The sequence below is a fragment of the Biomphalaria glabrata genome, chromosome 1 (assembly GCF_947242115.1).
Source record: "Biomphalaria glabrata chromosome 1, xgBioGlab47.1, whole genome shotgun sequence".
Taxonomy (NCBI): Eukaryota; Metazoa; Mollusca; class Gastropoda; family Planorbidae; genus Biomphalaria; species Biomphalaria glabrata.
Window position 1 is genome coordinate 86,124,872 of NC_074711.1, and position 21,554 is coordinate 86,146,425.

General features: G+C 39.5%; 1 protein-coding gene and 1 long non-coding RNA gene across 2 annotated transcripts; one reads left to right on the plus strand and one right to left on the minus strand.

Annotated features, from left to right (window-relative positions):
- Window positions 1–1,917: 1,917 nt before the first annotated feature.
- LOC106054317 (uncharacterized) lies at window positions 1,918–5,956 on the minus strand. Its single transcript, XM_056018308.1, has 4 exons — window positions 5,803–5,956; window positions 4,676–5,027; window positions 3,536–3,702; window positions 1,918–2,236 (listed from the first exon to the last, which is right to left on the minus strand). Exons 2-4 carry the CDS (start codon window positions 4,975–4,977, stop codon window positions 2,028–2,030), a joined length of 678 nt encoding a protein of 225 aa, XP_055874283.1. The 5' UTR covers window positions 4,978–5,027; window positions 5,803–5,956; the 3' UTR covers window positions 1,918–2,027.
- A 1,300-nt stretch (window positions 5,957–7,256) lies between these two features.
- LOC106054284 (uncharacterized) lies at window positions 7,257–13,217 on the plus strand. Its single transcript, XR_008776243.1, has 4 exons — window positions 7,257–7,360; window positions 9,181–9,220; window positions 10,450–10,541; window positions 12,593–13,217. It is a non-coding gene; the product is annotated as an uncharacterized LOC106054284 (long non-coding RNA).
- The last annotated feature ends 8,337 nt before the right edge of the window (window positions 13,218–21,554 follow it).

Genomic DNA, 21,554 nt, shown 5'->3' on the forward strand with positions numbered 1-21,554 from the left:
CAACTGGTCATTAGTTCAAGCGCAATGAACCCCTTCGCGACATGGTTGTTAGGCCACAAGCTGTGGGCCCCAAATGGTCGTGGACCCGGGTTCATTGAACACCTTCGCGCCATGGATGCTACGCCACTGGCTGCATCACTGAGAGCGAACAACTCATGATTTTAAAGCTAAGCACTTGAGAGATAAATATAAAACCTACAGACAGTTGCTATTAGTGTCTAGGATTGTCTTGAAGCGTCATTTACAACCTATTCACCAGTCTAAAAACAACGAGACGATCTTATCTTATCTTTTAATATATAATACAGACGTTACTTCAAAAAAGAAGAGGATTACGTCCTACGCGTCATGCATCTAGTCATGCATGTTAACCAATGACTTAGCATCTGCCAAGTTACTGGTTTACCTGGCTGGCTCAGTCAACCCATTCTATGCTCTAATAGCACTAAAGAAGAATGAGTATTTGTACTGATTTGTCTAGCATATGGAATGTGAATTGTATCTTTATCTTTGTATCTTTCTGCGTATTTTTAGTATGATTTGTTTTTTGAATTTCAAGATTATGGTTCAGTGTTTTACGTATAATTGCTATTTTACTTTTAAGTCTCCTATTTTGAAGTGATTTTAACTAATCTAACATGGTATCCAGGATTGACGAGACCTAGGGGCGAACTGGGTATATGGGCATTCGAGGCAAATGTCCGGTGTAGCTGACGTCTGGCTTACTTTGAACGCCGGTGTCAAGCTTTCGTCTAACCTTTTATAAAAGATCTTTACAGACTTATTATTACTTATAAAAGGCAGACATTGACCAGCATCTTTAAATTATTTTATTTCTTACTACATATATCAATTGTGTGTTGTTTTCCCTCTTGTTACTTATTCTCTTGGGAGAGAGAGTGGCTGACTGAAGACTAATTGACGAATGCCAACATTCTTCTTCTTCTTCTTCTTCTTCTTCTTAAACTGTCAGGTAGAGTTGAGCCTTCGGCTCTTGGAACTCTAGGCCAGCAAAAGTGAACAAGAGCTGTCTCTCACCGGCCTGAATGAGAACAGCGTACACTGTTTTATCTGGCGGGTGGGTCAGACTCGCGGCAAGAGGCCGCGTATAGATCTACTAAGATCCCCGCCATTTTTCTTGTCTATACCAGGCTAACCGTGTTGGACACGCCATTTATTATGTAACGACCCCTTTGAGGAACAGCGCCTGGATTGTGACAAGGTTGTGGGAGCTTTTTTTTTTTTTACAACTCCGGGCAATGCAATGAGGATGCTCTCGCATCCCCTTAGGCACCCCCACGGGAGTCTTGTTTTGCTACCCTTTAGCCTAATCGTTTCCTCTTACGATCGTTTCCACCCGGGCGCCACTATGAGGCAGGGTAGCATGCCCGGGATGCCAACATAACAGATCTAATATTAATCAAGCCGCGGATTAAAACCAAGACAAAAAAAAAAAAAAACAACACAAGGTAAAAAAAAAAGTGTTTCAAATAATGTCTTTAAAGTGGCAGACATATCGACCAGCAAGCACTCAAACAAACACAGTTTGTTCACACATATACCCCAGTGGTTCCCAAACTTTTTTCCTTAACGGAACACTTTCTTCATTCTGAGTATTTAACGGAACACCTTGCTTATTTTTTTTTAGAGAGATTTATTCACGTGGTGGGTTGTAAGTTAATTATTCCAGTAGTTCGTGGAACACCTAGTTAGGCCTTACAGAACACCAGGGTTCCTCGAAAAACAGTTTGGGAAACACTGATATATACCCCCCCCCCCGACATTCATCCGTACACACTTCACATCTACACACATTTCACCTAGTCAAACCATACACACTCACACATCTTATAAAGCCATATAACACACCACATACAGACGTAACATTAATATAAACACACACACACACACTACGACGACTACGCCTAGAAAACAATTATACGTTTATTGACCAATGAGAATCACTTTTATTTTGATGTCTGGTTTCACAATTTTGATTTTGGAAAGTGCAGGTCCACTGACGATGTTTAAAGATTCTGATTTGTGGCCCACTGGGCGTACGGAGGTTTCCAAGGTGCCGTGGTCTTGCCTGTACAGGACCTCCAGTCCGGGAAGTAGTCGACATCCTGTGCGAACGGCTCTTTCTTGACGGACGACGGCGATCGTGAGTAGCACATGAGTGGCAGACGACACAGATACTCCCGTGTGGTGATCAAACCAACGCCTTCGGACAGACCTGGAAAGATGGTACTCAGTTAATTTACAGTTTATTAACATGCTACAGAAAAAAAAAGTAAGGCTTGGGCTTGGGCTTGGGCTTGGGCTTGGGCTCGGGCTCGGGCTTGGGCTTGGGCTTGGGCTCGGGCTTGGGCTCGGGCTCGGGCTTGGGGCTTGGGCTTGGGCTTGGGCTTGGGCTTGGCCACCTATCAAGGGAACACGAATTCAAAACCCGAGTTGTTTGCTGTGCGCCTAAAGGCAGCACGGAGAACCTTCTTCCCAGACACCCCTCTCCTCCACTGGTCCACTTTTTCTTATATCAAACAAAATTATTTAACTAATTAGTTGGTTAATTTTTTTTTTTTTTATTGATTGGTGTTTTGTTAAGGACATTGAATAGTTTGTGCAAAGTTTCAACTTAATTTGAGAGTGGGAGAAATAACGAGTAGAACATGTCTACAAGACAGACAGACAGACAGACAGACTGAAGGAGTTTGTTAAATATGTGAACTGACTTAAATCGATCAAGACTACATTAATACTTAAGGCTTGTCTTCGAGTCCGAAGATAAACGAAACGAGGAATGCAGTATTTCCCGTGGATACGCAGCCCCAGCTGTGACCTACATATTTTGCCATATCCAGGGCAAGCATGACAATTGTCCGCCGGTCCCCGATATAGAATAGAGAATGAGTGATTGTCAAGGCAGTTAAGTTCAAAGTTCAGTCCTATTAGTTAAATGAGGCTACTTCCGTAATTGTAGGTCCTGCACAGACACCCAGTGAGCCACAATGCATTGTCTACTATTCCAATTTTAAGGATGAGTGACGATTTTTTATATCAACGAAAACTCAGTTGACCTATATATTTTGCCACACCTTATGCAGACAAAGCTGTTTTCTGACAGTCATGGGTTCCTAGGCCGATATGCAGCCGATATGCATCCACTGATTCAGATGTGTTTATATGTGTTATTATATGTGTTACTAATCTTTGTAGTCAGGGGCGTACCCGATCAAGCGGCACGGCGTCTTGATTAGAATAACTACATGCTTTTTTTTTCCTGCGATAATGTCAAAAAGTTCTCGACAGGATCGAACGTCGAATAGAACTACATCGTAAAATGACAGGAAATAGCGAGGAATGACAGAGTCGAAAGCTCAGGTGCGACAGACTATTAGAAAAGTTAGGTGAATGTGCACCTAAGCTTCTACACCCCCTGCCTTTCTACCAACTCAATATTTTTATCCCCTTTAAATAGGATCTCTCCGTAATAAAAACCCTAACCTTATCAGCTACGCCCCTGTATTGTTATTACCTGGGTGCGTAAAACGTGTCGTTGAGAAGGTGGGGTGTTCCTGGTGCAGCTCCCTCATCTTGCCCCAGTCGTACCAGTTGAGCCCATGGTGGCCGTAGCTGTCGTTGGGGCCAACTTCATGCACCGTCCAGTCAAAACACAGTGGGTCTCGGCGTGGTCGGTAGGGCCTAAACAAGAGGGGATGAGAAAAATAGATTTCTACACACCGAAATGTCATAAAAACTTAGCGCTCTACTTTAGCGGGTAGCACCTGACCAAGTGAAATGTTGAGCTAGAGGCATCTCCAGACAGAGGTTTCAGGAAATGAGTTTTGAATCTATCGCGCACCCATGCCAGGTTCTATGAAACAATTAAGGTGAATATCATGTACTCAAAAAGTAGGGGGGGGGGTAGGCATGTTCTTAGAGGTAGCCACAATCTAACAGACCATGTTCCAAGAGGTAGCCACAGTCTTAGGACACCATGTTTCTTGAGGTAGCCACAGTCTAAGGATGTCATGTTTCTGGAGGTAGCCACAGCCTAAGGATACCATGTTTCTCGAGGTAGCCACAGTCTAAGGAAGCCATGTTTCTCGATGTAGCCACAGTCTAAGGACGTAATGTTTCTTGAGGTAGCCGCAGTCTAAGGACGTCATGTTTCTCGAGGTAGCCACAGTCTAAGGACGCCAAGTTTCTTGAGGTAATCACAGTCTAAGGAAGCCATGTTTCTCGATGTAGCCACAGCCTAAGGACGTCATGTTTCTCGAGGTAGCCACAGTTTAAGGATGCCAAGTTTTTCGAAGTAGTCACAGTCTAAGGACGCCATGTTTCTCGAGGTAGCAACAGTCTAAGGACCAAAGAGTGAGCAGATATAAGGAACTGTAAAATGATCTCCATCAGCCTTGAGACCAGAACCCTTTACAGAACACCAAACGATGTACCTTCCTTAACTAAAAGACAATTACAGCAAAACCAGATAATCGGAACACCGCTTAATCTCACCAGCCTCTTATTTGGAACGAATCTTAAAGAACTGAAACATTATTGTAACAGGGAAAATGTTCTTCTAATCGTACCAGTCGGTTATAAGGACTAACATGATCTTGTCCAGAAGTGGTCCGATTAAACGGACTATATAATAAAGAAAGAATGCTGGTCTTACTTTTTCGGTGGATCATTGCATGGTACAGCTGGGATACAGTAGTTACACGGGGGTCGGACACATCTCATCGGGCGCCTCAAAATTCGTGTCTCCACGGTGCCCGGCATGTTGCAGCAATACTCTTGACCAGCCATGGGAGGGCAGCCGCAGTTGATGTCCATCCGGTTCATTGGAGGCGGAGCGCGGATCGGGACGCGAGTCATGTCCGCAGGAACGCATGCCTGTTCCGGGTGACAGTTCTCTATCGCCCTACGACACTTGTCCTCCAAGAAAATCTGACACCGCGGGTCGTGTTCTGACATTGTGCGTGTTATACAGCGGTAGGTGTGGCTGTTACAACTACTGATCAATGCTGTTTGGAAAACATATTATGTATGTATATATTAGTGAACATAAAACCTAATCGTTCATGTTAATTAAGAGACTTTATCTTCACTAAAAGTTATTTGCCTCTCAGACTGACTCTGGCAACGCTTCCTTATTCAAATGGATAGAAATGGTTTCGTTAATTTGCATTTAGAAAGTTTCTGGTAAAAAAATAGTACTACTACTACTTATAATAATAATAGTAAACTAAAAAAGTAAACTTTCCCTTTCAGACCATGGTCTATAGGGCAGATGATGTTAAAGTCATCTGTTTTTTTTGGCCAACGGTTAACGAGCAGGGTGTCATGTGGCCAGCAAAACGACCAACCGCTTTTATTTTCCCCAACTAAAGTCAGGTACCCATTAGAGTTGGTTGGACTCATTTCAAAGTAAAGTCTCCCCTTTTAAACCTTGCAATCTATGGGTCTCAGGGGCGAGATTCGAACCAAAGGCCCCAGGTTCTGAAGCCAAGCGCTTAATCACTCAGCCACTGCGTCCCCATTAATAAAGATAGGCCCTCATGATTTATTTTTAGCTTGCATGCAATAAAATATCTTTAGTAGCATTTTTAATCTGTCAAAGAACGGGTTTCTGCTAGTTGGCCTCATAATACTAGTTTAATAGTATAAAACACTTGTACATCTTGATCTATGTTAGATCTAGATTTTAGACTACTCTATATTCATAATATTACAAAAGAGCAAATAATAAACAGATTAAACATTAACAAAAATATCTAGCTCTATCTATCAGGACTCAACTGTGTAAATTTGATAAATTTGGTTAATATCATTTTATTTTACTTTCTTCCTGAAAGATTAATACATAGATCGACAATGTCTAAAATGATGATTTTATGAATGAAAAAAATAAAAAAGAGTTTATATTTTTAGATTAATCTTTCAAAGTATTACAGTCTGTAACAGTCATGTTATTGTGCGTAATGGTGCAAAAGTTACCGAGAGATGCGCTTGCTTTGTAGATGGATTATCTAACTGTAGGCTTATCTATCTTATCTATTCTTTTCTTATCTTATCTTATAAATTGTAGACATTCAAACAGAAGATAATTAAGAACTACGCGTATCCATGCGTTCATCTAGCCGTGCATGTGATTAAAGATTTAATGATTGTGGCTTTATCATTTTGCTTGGCCACCCATGTCCCGCATCTTTCTTGGGAATCCTAGAACCTACATCTTGCGCCCAAAACCCTCATCTTGCTTGGGTACCCCAGGTCTCGCATTTCAGGACCCGCATCTTACTTGGGCACTTAAGGACCTGCACCTTGCTAGGGCCGGCCCTAGACTACAAAGAGTCAGCTTTGACGTACGTATTTTGCGACATTAATTGCGACCTTTTTATTCTGTCACATCAGTTGCAGACAATGCTGATAACTTCCGAGGAACGTAAAGTTCTCTTTTTGACGACAGCGACTTGAATACGTTGTCGTTGCAGCGGAACTTGGTGTAGATGCCCTCTTGCAGACGCCGCCTATTAGTATTCAGCATTACAGCAAAAGCCCTGGACAGATACCCTGCTGTTTTGCGAAGGGGAAACGTATCCCATATGGGGGACGAACTTATGCCAAATCCAGTCTTTTTTTGGTGAGCTAAAAGGCGGCCGACGTGACAGGGGGTGCCCCACGGAAGCGCTTTAAAGACCACTTAGCTGACATAGAAGAGAGCACCTTGTTGCATGCGGCCTCAGAACGAGACAGCTGGATGTCACTCACAAAGGCCGCGGGATACATTTGAGACCAAAAGAAAATCCGCTGCTAGGACAGACGAAGACAGCGAAAAGAAAATCTAATCGACCACCGTCGGACAATGGTTATGCTTGCCCTGGATGTGACAAAATATGTAGGTCACAGCTGGGGCTGCTTAGCCACGGGAAATCTTATCTTATCTTATATAATTCAGACGGTACTTCAAAAAAAAAAAAAAGAAGATGATTACGTCCTACGCATCATGCATCCAGTCATGCATATTAACCATGACTTAAGTTCTGCCAAGTCACTGGTTTTCCTGCCTGATTCAGGCAACCCATACTGCATTACCCATTAATCTTCGGACTCGAAGACAAGTTCCAGTTGCGACCTGCATATTTTGCAACATCTAACGCAGGCATAACCATTGTTCGCCCTCGATTTAGATTAACAAAAAACAAGCAAAGGAAACAAAAAAATTGGTGTACAGAAAATTCCAGACGAAACTGTTATAAACCTTAATGCACTGAACAAAACGTCTAGCTATTGGAGCGCACTCTGCTGACGTCAGCATAGTTACCATCGTCATAGCCATCAGACACCTTGATACAAGGTAGGTTATGTTTTGGCATCTCTCTACAACTTTATCATCGATATATCTTTTCAAAAAGCTTTACTTGAACTAGGCCATAGATCTAGATTAAGATCTATAATCTAAATCAACACTTACATTTCAATTGGCTTCTAGATCTAGGCCTATATCTAGATAGATCCTTTGTTTTAATTATTATTAATACGATCCTAAACAGTTAATCTAGATCTAGATCTAGATCTAGTCCCCATCTAGAGTCTAGAGTATCAGTCTGCGTATAGACTAGTCTCTAGTCTAGTAATTTAGGCTAAATCTAGATAAATTCTAGTTCAATATTTTCTAGATCTAATTAATAAATGTAATCTAATTTCTAAACCAAGGCCAAGGTAGATTACTGCTGTTGGAATTTTAGTAGTGGAAGTCGCAGCAAAAAAGAAAAACAATGTAGTCTATAAATAGTATAAATCTATTCTAGATCTAAATCCTAATCTAGATGTAGATCGACGTGCTTAAATTTAAAACTAGATCTAGATTCAAATAATTAGATCTAGTTTATAGCACAATGACATTAGCCCATACTTCTTAATACTAGAGTAGAACTAGAGTCTTGAGTCTTTACCATAGAATATTTTTACCTAAACAAGTCTCAGACTAAGCCTAAGCCTACTATCCCAGATCTGTCTCGGGCAGTCTAGGCTACGTCTAGATCCATCTAGAATAATCTAGCTCTAGAAGTATAAGTCTACTAAGTCTTGACTCAAGACTCTTGAGTATAGATAGTTTCCTATTTTTGTTTTAAATACACTAATGGAAGTAGTTTAGAACTTATAAACTAAGTCTTATCACTTCATCATGAGTAGGCAAGTGCTATAGTTAAAGGTTAGTTTACGGTTAGAAAAGCGCTACTACTTGAAGTTTTCCCCGAGTGCCATCAGAGAAAAGAATAGGTCGCCTGACTGAGCCAGGAAAACCGAGTATAAGTCACTGATTAACAGACATACATGACTAGATTGACACAAGAAATAAGTAGGACGTATTTATCTTCTTTTTTTTTTAAATTGAAGTAAACTGTAATGTCTATAATCTTTAATATAAAACACGGGAAGTCAAACCCATTCCATGCTCTAAAAGGGAATAAGAAGAAAGCGCTTGGGCGAATTGGTCCTAACATATGAAATAAGAAATGGGCCTCTTTGTGTCAAAATATTGATTTTATTATAACGCTGTTGTTGTTGTTGTTTTTTTGTTTTGTTTTTGTACTTGCAGACCTAGATCTAGATATAATAAATCTTTTTTTTTTTAAAAACAAAAAAACGTCAAGATCTATAATGTAGATCTATAAGATTGCCATTGACTCACGCAGTTATCGTCACTTTTATTCCATAATCTTCAAATACAAAGACAAAATTTAATAAAATATTCAGAAAGACACAAAGATAAAGGCACATTCCTCGTCCCATATGCTAGGACAAATTTGTACAAATACACCTTCTTCCCTAGTGCTATTAGAGCATGGAATGGGTTGTCTGAGCTAGCCAGGAAAACCAGTGACTTGGCAGAATTTAGGTCCTTGGTTTTAATATGCATGACTAAAAGTCTGACGCGTAGGACGTAGTCATCTTCTTTTTTGAAGTAACGTTTGTACCATATAAGACAAGATAAGATGTTTTTTCTTTTTTTCCTGTTTTTATTTTAGATCTAGATCTAATTAAAGAGTAATTAACTTTTAGTGTGCAATCATAGTACCAAGGGTTTATTATTTTTTTATTGCTATACTGTATAGACAAAAGTCAGCATCTACAATCTTATTAAAAGGGAATTTGTAATGTATTCTCCCACAGCTGACGTCGAAGTGTGAGGAATTCATTCATCTTATTAAAGGTAGATCGAGATCTATATTAACTTTACCATTAGATTCATTCACTCAGGTGTTCAACTAAAGATCTAGATCTGTATCGATATTAGTTTATTCAGTTGTAAATTTTAATAGTTAATTTAGATCTGAAAAGTATACGCCAAAAAGTCGCCATATCCACAGCTTCGTTTGAGCCAGTAACTGGATTCTTCAAATATTTTTTAGTTAACTCAATGTACATCCAGGTTTAGCTCTTAGGAGCTGACAACTAGAGATATGGGAGCTAAAATTATACCCAAGATTGCGTTTTAAAGCTTTGTAAGACGGCATCATCTCTAGATTGTACCTAATTTAACTGTTTTTGTTAATCAGTTGCACCTACTCTAAATAGTTCTTTTGAGGAGGCTCAGCGGTAAAGCGTTTGCCTTCCGATCATAGGTCCCGGGTTCGAAACCTATGAATACTGGGATTTTTTAATTCGGGAAGTTTGGGTCGTTGTGCTGGCCAGATGACACCCTCGTTAACCGTAGGCCACATAAACAGATTGCTTGCATCTTTTGGCGAAAATCTCAAGGTTTGAAAGGGAAACTTTAATTTTTTTAAACACGACCTGGGTAACAATGTCCAGTACTTAATAATTTTTTTTGTGTTTTTTAGAAGCGTACACCTTTACCTGCCTTTTTTTTTTCGGACCATCATGGACACATGATATATGAGCATTTCTCTTGTCTTTAGTCAGGCTGATTCTCTTCCATTGACATGCCAGTTAACCATTAGATGATTAGAGCAACTTTATTGCTTACTTAGATCAAATCAATAAAACGTCACAACGTGTAATGTTCCCTGGTAGATTTAGATCTAGAATTCTAATTGCTGCCAATGTTAACTGAATTTTAATTATAATTATTACGTTTCAGTGTATATAGTTGAAGGCAATTCTTTTCAGAAGTACAAAAAGGATTATTCAGATTACTTGCCCAAGGTTTTCATTATATTTTTTTTAAAGCTCCAATTCCAGTGATTAAGAAATAAGAAAAAATGCTGAAATGCATCTTTGCTTTGGACTTCAATTGAGGAGGCCCTAGAGTTTATTTATTTACATTTCGTTGTTGATGAGCAGTTCGCTTTGTCATACAAGTTGATTGTGGAAAGAATTGGTCAGTCTCATTAACCATCAACTATCCTCTACTGATACATCATGTATCCATGCTGATTTGTTAAGTATCTCCACTGATAACACATGATTTATCCCCAGATATTGCTACGAGAGCGCCATTACACCAGTGAGCAAGAGATCAAGTCTTGTTAGCATGAGAGCTCTGGGCTGGACTGTATTCCTGTGTTTCAGTAAGTCTTTTGTCTAATCAACTTAATCTGCAGTCTGATTGTATAATCAACTTATTAATTTGCCGTCTGATAGAATAGTCAACTTATTTATCTGTGGTCTGATTGTATAGTCCACTGATTTATCTGCGGTCTGAATGTATAGTCAACATAAGTTATTAATCTGTAGTCTTATTCTATAGTCCACTTACTAGTCTGCGTCTGATTGTATACTAGACTTATTTATCTTCTGCGTCTGATTGTATACTAGACTTATTTATCTTCTGCGGTCTGATTGTATATAATCAACTTATTTTCTGCTGACAGATTCTATAGTCAACTTTTTTATCTGTGTTCTGATAGTATAGTCAACTTATTTATCGGTGGTCGGATAGTGTAGTCAACTTATTTATTTGTGGACTGATAGTATAGTCATTTTATTGATCTGAGGTCTGATAGTAGGCCTATAGTCTGATTGTATAATAGGCTTATTTATATGTGGTCTGATAGTAAAGTGAACTTATTCATCTGCGGTCTTGTTTGCGTTCATAGACCTTTAGGTGCAGGCTTCAAGGCAACTCACCAATATATTGGCATCAATAATACGCAGTAAAGTTTGAAAGCAAGACACTAACTTTGTGTCCTAAGTTGTTATTTGCTATTCCCTTGATACGTTGGGTACATATGAAGCCTTTATTGACGATCGTCAACTTATAACATTGATCTATTGGCAGGCAACTTAACCGTTGTTGGCGTATTATATTTTAACTTATAGAAACTTAAAATAACTTGAATAACTTCTTTTGGTGAAATTAACCAAATGTAACTTTTATTACAATATAAACAAATTCAACTTGAGATAAAATGAAATCAATGTAATAATATAAAATGGTATTCTAAACAAAATATACAACTCACTACAATAACAAATACTTTGTGTCAGAAATACTTAGAGTCTCACGTTCTGGAGTCGTCTGTCATAAGAACGCTGACTACAGTGTCACCAATCTTGAATCATTCACAACAAATTGCTAACATCTTCCCACCGTCACCATAGAAACACAGACAAACACACACTAACACACACACATACACACATACACACACACACACACACTCCATAACACCGATCAAATGTTAAGTATTTTTCTTTTTTCGTAGGGAACTTAGCAGATTTGTTATAAGATGTCTATCAAGGTGTTAGTCCTTAACAGTGTATTTGGTATTTTAGGCTAAACGTGGACATTTCCCACATAGGTCCGTACATAGCGCTGTACTCTGGGTATACATAGCGCTGTACTCTGGGTATACATAGCGCTGTACTCTGGGTATACACAGCGCTGTACTCTGGGTATACATATCGCTGTACTCTGGGTATAAACAGCGCTGTACTCTGGGTATAAACAGCGCTGTACTCTGTATATACACAGCGCTGTACTCTGGGTATACACAGCGCTGTACTCTGGGTATACACAACGTTGTACTCTGGGTATACATAGCGCTGTACTCTGGCTGTACTTTAGGTATACACAGTGCTGTACTCTGGGTATACATAGCGCTGTACTCTGGGTATACACAGAGCTGTACTCTGGATATACATAGCGCTGTACTCTGGCTGTACTTTGGGTACACACAGTACTGTACTCTGGGTATACATAGCGCTGTACTCTGGGTATACACAACGCTGTACTCTGGGTATACATAGCGCTGTACTCTGGGTATACATAGCGCTGTACTCTGGGTAAACACAGTGCTGTACTCTGAGTATACAGTGCCGCTCTCTGGGTATACACAGCGCTGTACTCTGGGTATACATAGCGCTGTACTCTGACTATACACAGCGCTGTACTCTGGCTGTACTCTGGGTATTATTTTAGAATTGTATTAAAATATTAATACATGATGACGGAGACGTACAATTAATATTGGGTCATTAACTTGGCTCCAGTTACCATAGACCTACCAATGAAAATGAAATAAAGTAATCGACGACTAGTTTTTTTAAATATTGCCCCTAAATTAAAAATACTTTTATCAGTCCGTGTGTCAGCTCTTCTTATGTAATCTATTTCCAGGCCTCCTGCTGGCTGTGGTCACGTGTCAGGATGACGAGGAAGACGACGCAGATGAAGTCGCGGAATCCAATGACGCCGCCGTTGAGCCACAAAGAGAAGCGCGAGCTGTAGGCAACTCCAAGTCATTCAGGAGTAAAAATCGCCAACGAGGCGGCAAGAAGAAGAGCGGGAAGACCGGCAGACGTAAAACTGGCGGGGGCGGACGAGGCGGCGGACGTCGTGGTTAGGAATTATCACGGTTATGTCCCTTATCACTGAATATTTATCTCCACTATCCTATTGTTGTTATTTATGAACCAATGCTAAACATTGTTTCAATGCTCACGTTATGGTTTAGAAACTAATGATTTTATTCATCGACGCTTTTGAAAGAAGCAAATGTAAAATATAGTTCTTTTTTTTAAAGTATGATAAGGCTCTGTTCCTGGTCCTGAAATGTAACAAGCTGTGAATGTTTGGTCTTATCATAATGTTTAATATAGTAAGAGCATACCTTTGACTCTTAACAGTATCAAGTGCTGCCTTTTCCCATTGTTTGAATGTTGGCAGTGCCAGGGCCGCTGCCCATTTATGTAGCACTTGTAATTCTTGAAGGAAAATTAAATTTGCTTGATTAAAAAAAAAAGTTTCGCCTTTGTTATGTTACTATGACTGTCCATAGTTACTTATGTTAGTAATCTAGTAATAGTGGATTTATTGATAAGGATCAAAGTATGCACTACCTTGAATACGATATACATATTGAACTAGTGATTGTAAACATTAAATAAAGCACTGAGACTTTGTAATTTTTAAAAGGGACTAAAGCACAATAGAATACAAATGCAATGAACATGACACAATACATTGTCAAATATGTTAACGTGCAAAAGCTATCAAATGTTGAATAAAATTTAATCATAAGTAAAATATAATAACATTGTTGGGCTAGTAAATGTGAGAAATATGCACAAAAAATACTAAATCAAGTTAAGGCATTTATAAAACAGGTTAGATTTTTTTATAAAGCATCAACAGTTGAATAATCTCGGCTCTAGAGAATGTTTCCTAAAGCTCAGATTTATTTGTAATTAATATTTACCACACATTAAAATACAGTACCCCCTTTTTTTTGTTTTTACAAAGCTTGTACCAACTCGTTCTGTCTGGAAAATATTTTGAATTTTATTTCTCCCACACATTCTCGGATCAAGTTGAAACTTTTCACAATTATTTATTTTATTGTACCTAACAAAGCATAAATCAATTAAATAAAATTAACCAATTAATAATCGGTAATTATTTTCTATGATATCGAAACCACCGAACTCGGCTCTGAGGAGCTCTCTTCTTCCGCTCCATGTTTCCTGACACATCAGTTTACAGTCACATCTGTTAACACTGTCACATCTGTTAACACTGTCACATCTGTTAACACTGTCACATCTGTTAACACTGTCACATCTGTTAACACTGTCACATCTGTTAACACTGTCACATCTGTTAACACTGTCACATCTGTTAACACTGACACATCAGTTTACACTGTCACATCTGTTAACACTGACACATCAGTTTACACAGTCACATCTGTTAACACTGACACATCAGTTTACACAGTCACATCTGTTAACACTGACATGTTTACCTTGATGTGCTTGCACGGCCCAGGTTGCACACGCTATCCTTCTGATTGAACATGATCATTTAAAAAAAAAAAAAGGAAATGTTCGTTTTGTTTATTCCCCGATCCTCCCTCATCAGTAACTATAAAGATCATTGATCTGTGGCATTTCACTTCTCAGGAGGTGACCAGTTCCCTTAGCAACTTCCTGTGTGACTAAAGAGGCCAATCCTTGATACACAGCTGCGGTCATAGGTCATCAGTAATCACCAGGCGCCGTTGCATTTTCACCTTCTTTCTATTACTGTTGTGTATGGCATCTGCAATCCGAGACCCTTCCTTTATGCTCTCTCTCCATGTGGATCTATCCAGTGCCACTTTTTCCAAACTGTCTATTTTGAAGAACTTCATGTTCTTCTTCTTCTAGCCAGCTATATTGCTGCTGAGCTGTGAGCTCTTTTGCAGACTGTGCCAAGGAAAAATTGCCAAGACCGAAAACTTCCTTTAAATGCGAGGATTATATATTTAAAAAAAAACCCGAGGAAACACCCAGCCAAGGAATTTTACGAAGAGCTTCATGTCACTGGTAGGTCATTGTAATCACGTTCACCTTCTACATCTACCTGATCTTCGCTTGGGCGTGGTGGATGAGTGGGACAGCACTTGTTTTTCTAATCGAATCTCGTTGAAGACATGTACGCTCCATTCTTAAGCACTGGTCAACACGACTTTATACTTGGTAAGTACTAAAAGACTGCTTCTGAAGTAAATCAAATTTTTGAACCCAGTGGAGGTAGAAATCTGAAAGAATGTTTAGACTTAAAATAGCACTGGTCTATCTGAGTGGTGTAGGCCTGATGAAATGTTTTAAATAAACTCCAAAAGTTTACTGCAAGACGAGCCTAGATGACCTTTACGATATGAAGGTCACGTCTGGTGACAGCCAGTTTTCAGCGCGTGGAAGGATGAAATAACCTGGGTCAGATAAAAAGGAAGAAATGAGGAGACTCACTAGCAGGCAGCACTAGCGCATAACAATAACAACATGGCGGACTGTTAAATTCACCACAGAAACTACTTAGGAAGTCCTGTTACATTAGGACAAATAAAAGCTGAGAGTAGTGGACAGATACTTGACATTATCTACCCACTCTTCCAAACATGACATTTTTAAGTCCTGGAGCCCTAATCGTGTAAAATGTTTGTAAAAAGTTTGTAAAATGTTTTACATATTTCGGATGTTTCTTCAGAGTTCAACATAATTTACTTCCTAGTCCAGACCTCCCGTAGGACGACGGGAGATGGAAGAGGACAGGGTTTGAACCCGGGATCATCGATAAATTCGAACGACATTCCATCCTAAATCTTATACTGAAGGAGGATCTTTATTACCGTATAGTAAAAAATTAAATCTGGGGCACATATCAAATGGTCAACAAGCTGTACAATTAAGAAGTTTTTAAAAGTACCTATTGATGGTATTAACTTTGACCTTTTTTTACGGCGTAACAGCGGTGTCCTCCGTAAGCCCTATGAAGATCAACCCAGGCGCCATTTTGCCGTCACTGTCATAGAGAAAAGTAGCTGGCAGCAGATTGACTCTGGAAGTAACAGTTGGAGAACTCTCACAAAGGCTGCGAGACACACATTTGAGACCCAAAGAGAAGTCCTAGCTGAAGACAGTTGCAGGAGACGAAAAAGAAAACTCAGACCCTCAGCGGACAACGACTTTGACTGCATCAGTTGTGGGAAAATATACAGGTCGCAACTGGGTTTGAAATGTCATGTAAAACACTGCACTTATCCTTAATCTTCGGAGTCGAAGACATTGCCATTATTATTAGTATGTTAATATTTGTCTGCAGTCAATGCCTTTGCTGGCATGGACATGGACACCAAATGCAACAGAATCAACATCCACAAGATGTACAGAAGGATGATCTGAAGGGCAGGAGAGCTGAAGTGGGAAAGGAGGCTCATTGTGACGGACACCAACTATGACAGGCCCCAAGGCCGGACTTAGCTAATTTGATGCCCTAATGGGGTGGCCCCAAATTAAAATGTGAAAAGCAAAAACAAGACAAGGAAATGCGCAATGAATGTATATTTAAGTCAACATATAAGCTACATTCAAATAGCGCTGATAGCACAAATGTACTTCAAGATACACCAGACTAGAAAATAGCGTTTCGACATTTCACCAAAAAAAGGAAGAAACAAATGGTCTTCTAACATGTGTAGTCTAACAAATAGATCTAAACATTTGTGTATCAACCTTGGATCACAGTAGAGACTAGTAGACATAGAGTTCTGCTATGTTCGAGATTTCATCCATGTATTGCAATTTTTTTCTTCGACCTGTGCATGGCCCCCACTACTAGAAGGCCCTAGGCGGCTGCCTAGTTTGCTGTGTCTAAGGCCGGCCCTGCAGACCCACATGGAGGGCGAGCATACATGAGTGGTCCTGGATTGCAGGTAGTGACCGCACCAGAAGTAGGGGAAAAACTGAAAACGCTGCAGAGTCAAGTGATAAGTGATAACATCTGAAACCGTGGATGTGTAGTGCCTTGGCATGGCCTCTTTAGGCACAACGTTACAAAGGTAAAAAAATAATGTATCCTGGCGTAAAATACCATCAAATACAAATATCAACAACAATCCTGGATTGACCTATAGATATAAAGCTATTGCTTAGGGGCTCTCTAAAATGGTTCCAAAGAAATTTTCAATCATTTTGAGAAAGAGAAAAAAGTAACATTGACGTATGTTGATAACGTGGGGGCCAAATCAGTGGCGTCAATAGGCAGGTGCGGAGAGTGCGGGCCTCAACTGGTGACACCAACCCTAGTGACGCCACTGGGCCCACAGATCTCTAAAAAGCTTAGAGCTCTAACAAGTCTAAATCCGGCCCTGATTATCAATGAAGTGGCTGATACTTTGGTAAAAACAGACCTGGTCAGCTGCATGCTGATGTCCAGGAATGCAAAATCCAAGCCCTCATGTCCGCGGAGGACAGAAGTCGTCCTCACCGGCCAAGATGGAAGACTAGCTTAGTGGTTTTAGCAAGAAAGAAACAGTCAACTATCACGTAAAATTAACTCGATGACAACCAAAAAAAAAAAAACATACTTCAGACTTTTTAGACTTTGTGTGTTTGTGTTTGTGTTTGTGTATGCTTGAACATTTCGAAAAGTGTCAACCACATGACAAATAAAGTTCTAGAAACGTCACGCCTCCAAAAGATTCCAGACCAGCGAATGTCATCCAGTTCAGAATATCTTCCGTACCCTCTAGGGCAGCGGTTCTCAACCTTTTATGCTAGGCGACCCCTTTTCACAATCCCCCACTCTTCGGCGACCCCCCTCCCCCCCCCCCCGATACACAGGTACAGCACTAGAAGAGTAGACAATAACAATCCATAGTTTCGATGGTCTTAGACGACACCTGGCAAATCGTCAATCGACCCCCCAAGGGGGTCGCGATCCACAGGTTGAGAACCCCTGCTCTAGGGTCACGTACACTTGACTAATAAACACCGACATCTTGTTAGTCCATTAAATGAGGTCAAGCTTTGATTGCTACTTTCACAACTATTTGTATTTTATTCTCGCTATGTTTTTTGTTTTTACGCCCAAGGGATTTGTGAAAATAGCTGACCGTTAAGATAGCATACAGTACGTACTGACAGTGGCCAGTGAAGAGTTGCTGACTACGTTGTTGGTAAACGCTTGAAATGTAGATGTATATTTTACAAAATATGTCGACACTTCCAGACAAACACATTTTTGACCAGTCTTTCTTCGTTGCGATTTCATTTTAGTAAAATGCCTAGTGCATTAGTATGGGGGACTAACGTATGCTAAAAGCAGTCTTTTTTTGGTGAGCTAAAAGGTGGTGCGACGTAGCAGAGGCGCCCCACGGAAACGCTTTAAAGACCAGCTTAGGTGCCAACTTAACTTAGCTGACATAGAAGAGAGCACCTGGTTTTGCATGCGGCCTCAGAACGAGACAGCTGGATGTAACTCCCAAAGGCCGCGGGACACACATTTGAGACAAGAAAAAAATCCGCTGCCGAGGAAGAACGCAGACATCGAAAGCAAAATCTTAATCGACCACCGGCGGACAATGGTTTTGCTTGCCCTGGATGTTGCAAATTATTAGGTCACAGCTGGGGTTGCGTATCCACTAGAAATATTGCATTTCTCATTAATCTTCGGACTTGAAGACAAGCCTTATTATTAGTTTAACAGTAGTAAAAATACCAAGAAAACAGTTCTGAGAATTCTAAAAGAAAAGTGCTAAGAATACCAAGACAAAGGGGCTAAAAAAGAGAAAAGTGCTAAGAATACCAAGACAAAAGGGCTAAAAAAGAGAAAAGTGCTAAGAATACCAAGACAAAAGAGCTAAAAAAGAGAAAAGTGCTAAGAATACCAAGACAAAAGGGCTAAAAAAGAGAAAAGTGCTAAGAATACCAAGACAAAAGGGCTAAAAAAGAGAAAAGTGCTAAGAATACCAAGACAAAAGGGCTAAAAAAGAGAAAAGTGCTAAGAATACCAAGAGAGTGTTAAGAATACCAAAAGATTGTTAAGAATACCAAGTGCAAAATGCTTTAAAAAAAGAAGAAAATCACAACAAATTTCCATAAGGATCAATAAAGAAGTCTTAGTCTTTAGTAATTGTTCTGAATACTAAGAGAAAGTCCTAAAAAAAAAAAAAAAAGAATAGAGCTAAGAATGCTGTAATAACTTAAGGGAGGCAACTCAACGAGGCAACGATGTTTATATACACGGAGACACATAGGACATCTGCCTTGAGCACAGCATCTTCAGCTCGGCTCTAGACTTGGGAGGACATCGATGTTGACATCCTTCTCAGTCTAGTCTATCACAGTGCGCACCTTCTAGCTTAGATTGCGGTGCGCATGACAGAGTTATAAGTATACCGAGAGAGAAGTGCTAATTACACGGAATATTGTGCTGACATGAAAAAAAAAATATGCAACATTTTGTGGTTTTATTGAAATATGTTTAAAAAAATAAATAAAACTTAAAGAATGTGCATTATTACTCTTTGCAGCAGGCCAAGCAGATGTCGCCTTAAGTCGTGTCCAATCTCTCACTCACTCCCTCTGTCAATCTCTCTCTTTTACTTTTTTAAAATCTTTCTCACTGTCCTACTCTTTTTCTCTCTCATTCTCCCCTTCCTTTTTAGGTGTTCTCACACTTTCTTTCACTCTTTTTCATCCTCTCTCTCTTTCTTTCTTCTTTTTAATCTCAAACTTTCTCCCTCACTTAATTTCTCTCTCTCTCTCTCTCTCTCTCTCTCTCTCTCTCTTTCTCTTTCTTGCTTAGATTCGTAATACTCAATCCACAAAAGCAGATGACAATTTCTTTTTCAAAGAGTAAAAAGCTGCCCATGTCTACATTGAAATTTCTATGAGTTTGTATGCCATATCATCTTTGCTGGATTTTTCCGGAACAAGGTCAAGAATTAATACTTAAATACTCTTAAAAGAATGTTTCTATCGTTAATACTATCTTATCTTATATAATACAGACGTTACTTCTGGGAAGAGGTGGCACTGGACAGATCCACATGGAGAGAGAGAGTATAAAGGAAGGAACACGGATTGCAGATGTCATACATAACAGAAGCAGAAAGAAGGGTGAAAATGCAACGGCACCTGGTGATTACATATGCCCAACCTGTGACCGCAGCTGTGTATCAAGAATTGGCCTCTTTAGTCACACAAGAAGTTGCAAAGGGAAAAGATCATCTCTCGAGACGTAAAATGCCACAGAGTACTTCAAAACAGAAGATGATTACGTCCTACGCTTCATGCATTCAGTCATGCATATTAATCAATTACTTAAATTCTGCCAAGTCAGTACTACCCCAGGAGTTCAGAGAGTTCAATCAATAAAAATCACCCTCTTCTAAAACAATGACCACAAATCTGCCAGATTTTATTCCTAAAAATTTTAATTTTAAAATGCATAAAACAATTCACAGTATCTACATATTTTTGCTTCAGATAAAAAGAAGAAAAAAGAATATTTATGGCAAAAGTTTATAATATGTGTCTACGTGTTAAAGAATGTTTATTTTGAGTTTATACCTAGAAGAGATATCATTTTAATCTTTTATATTAATGTGAACAACTTATATAGACCACATATGCTGGATAGCTGGCTTACATCACGCGACATTTGGAGTATACTTTTGTATATCGCGTGCAATCCTTGTTTTATTTCTGTAATTAATGTTTTATTTCTGTAATTTATATTTTGATTTCTAAATTTATGTCTTCTTATTAAATTTATGTTTTTCTAGCGCCGAATATTTAGTGGAAACCTCTCGAAAACTGCACCGCTTAAATTAAATGCCTTTAAACTGTTCGCCCCTGCTAGTTTAGAGATAGAAGCTTCCATGAATAGTAGGCCCCCTACTCCAGAAAAAAAAAAAGAGTATTTTATTTTATCTGTAAACATTTAAACCCCGAACGCAGAAATGGCTGCAACTTCCTGTGAGTTTTTTTTTTTTTTTTTAAACTTGTCGTCTGCTGCCGTTGAAAAGTAGTGAGCTCCCCTTGCGCCAAAGCTATAAAAAGCAGATATTTTTTTATCTTCAGGGTAAGAGAGCGATGAGCGAGTCCAGCGGTAGGGGAGATAACCAAGAGACGAATTCAAGTTTTGAAGATAACGTCTTGGGTGCAGTATCTGAATTTAACGACTGTGGCTCCCTCGAACAGGGATGATTTTAATTAGCCTACTACAAGATTTAACAATGAAAATATTTTGTTTCCTTTGTTGGGGAGAGAACAAATGATATAATGTAAAAGATTTGGGGATAATCGGGGATACCTCTGTGGCTAACGACATTTGAGATATAGGGCAACTAATTAACTAAGATTGTAGATGGTTGCGTAAAGAGCATTCTGTCACAGCTTCCAAAATGAAATAAAAAACTATGGTCTTGTAGTACCGAATTTCATCTTGATTGTCCCGCGTTCCAACCCTGACCGCTGCCATCCCTCGCCATCCTGCGGGAGGTTTGGGCTAGGATGTAATTATCTTCAATTCTAAAGGAAAATACGAAACATCCAAAATATGTTAGATGATACAAGGTCTTCGGGGCTGGCAAAGACCTTCCTACGGGGAACAGTACCAGGAAAAACAAGAAGAGGCAGACAAAGAAAGCGATGGGAGGAAAACATAAAAGAATGGACGGGTCTGCCACTGAAAGAGGTTCTAACTAAGGCAAACGACGGAGAGGAATGGAGAAAGACGGTCGACAAATCCTGCATGGTGCCCCCAGCGGTCCAACAGACTTAGGGATAGGTAAAGATGATAGCAAAAA

What these genes read in the sequence shown, in the direction of transcription:
- LOC106054317 (XM_056018308.1), bottom strand. Translation starts at nt 4,977, where the DNA reads ATGTCAGAACACGACCCGCGGTGTCAGATTTTCTTGGAGGACAAGTGT. An exon ending in TGCAATGATCCACCGAAAAA is followed by an intron (nt 3,703 to 4,675) that starts GTAAGACCAGCA and finishes CCTCTTGTTTAG; the next exon opens with GCCCTACCGACCACGCCGAG. An exon ending in GACACGTTTTACGCACCCAG is followed by an intron (nt 2,237 to 3,535) that starts GTAATAACAATA and finishes CCATCTTTCCAG; the next exon opens with GTCTGTCCGAAGGCGTTGGT.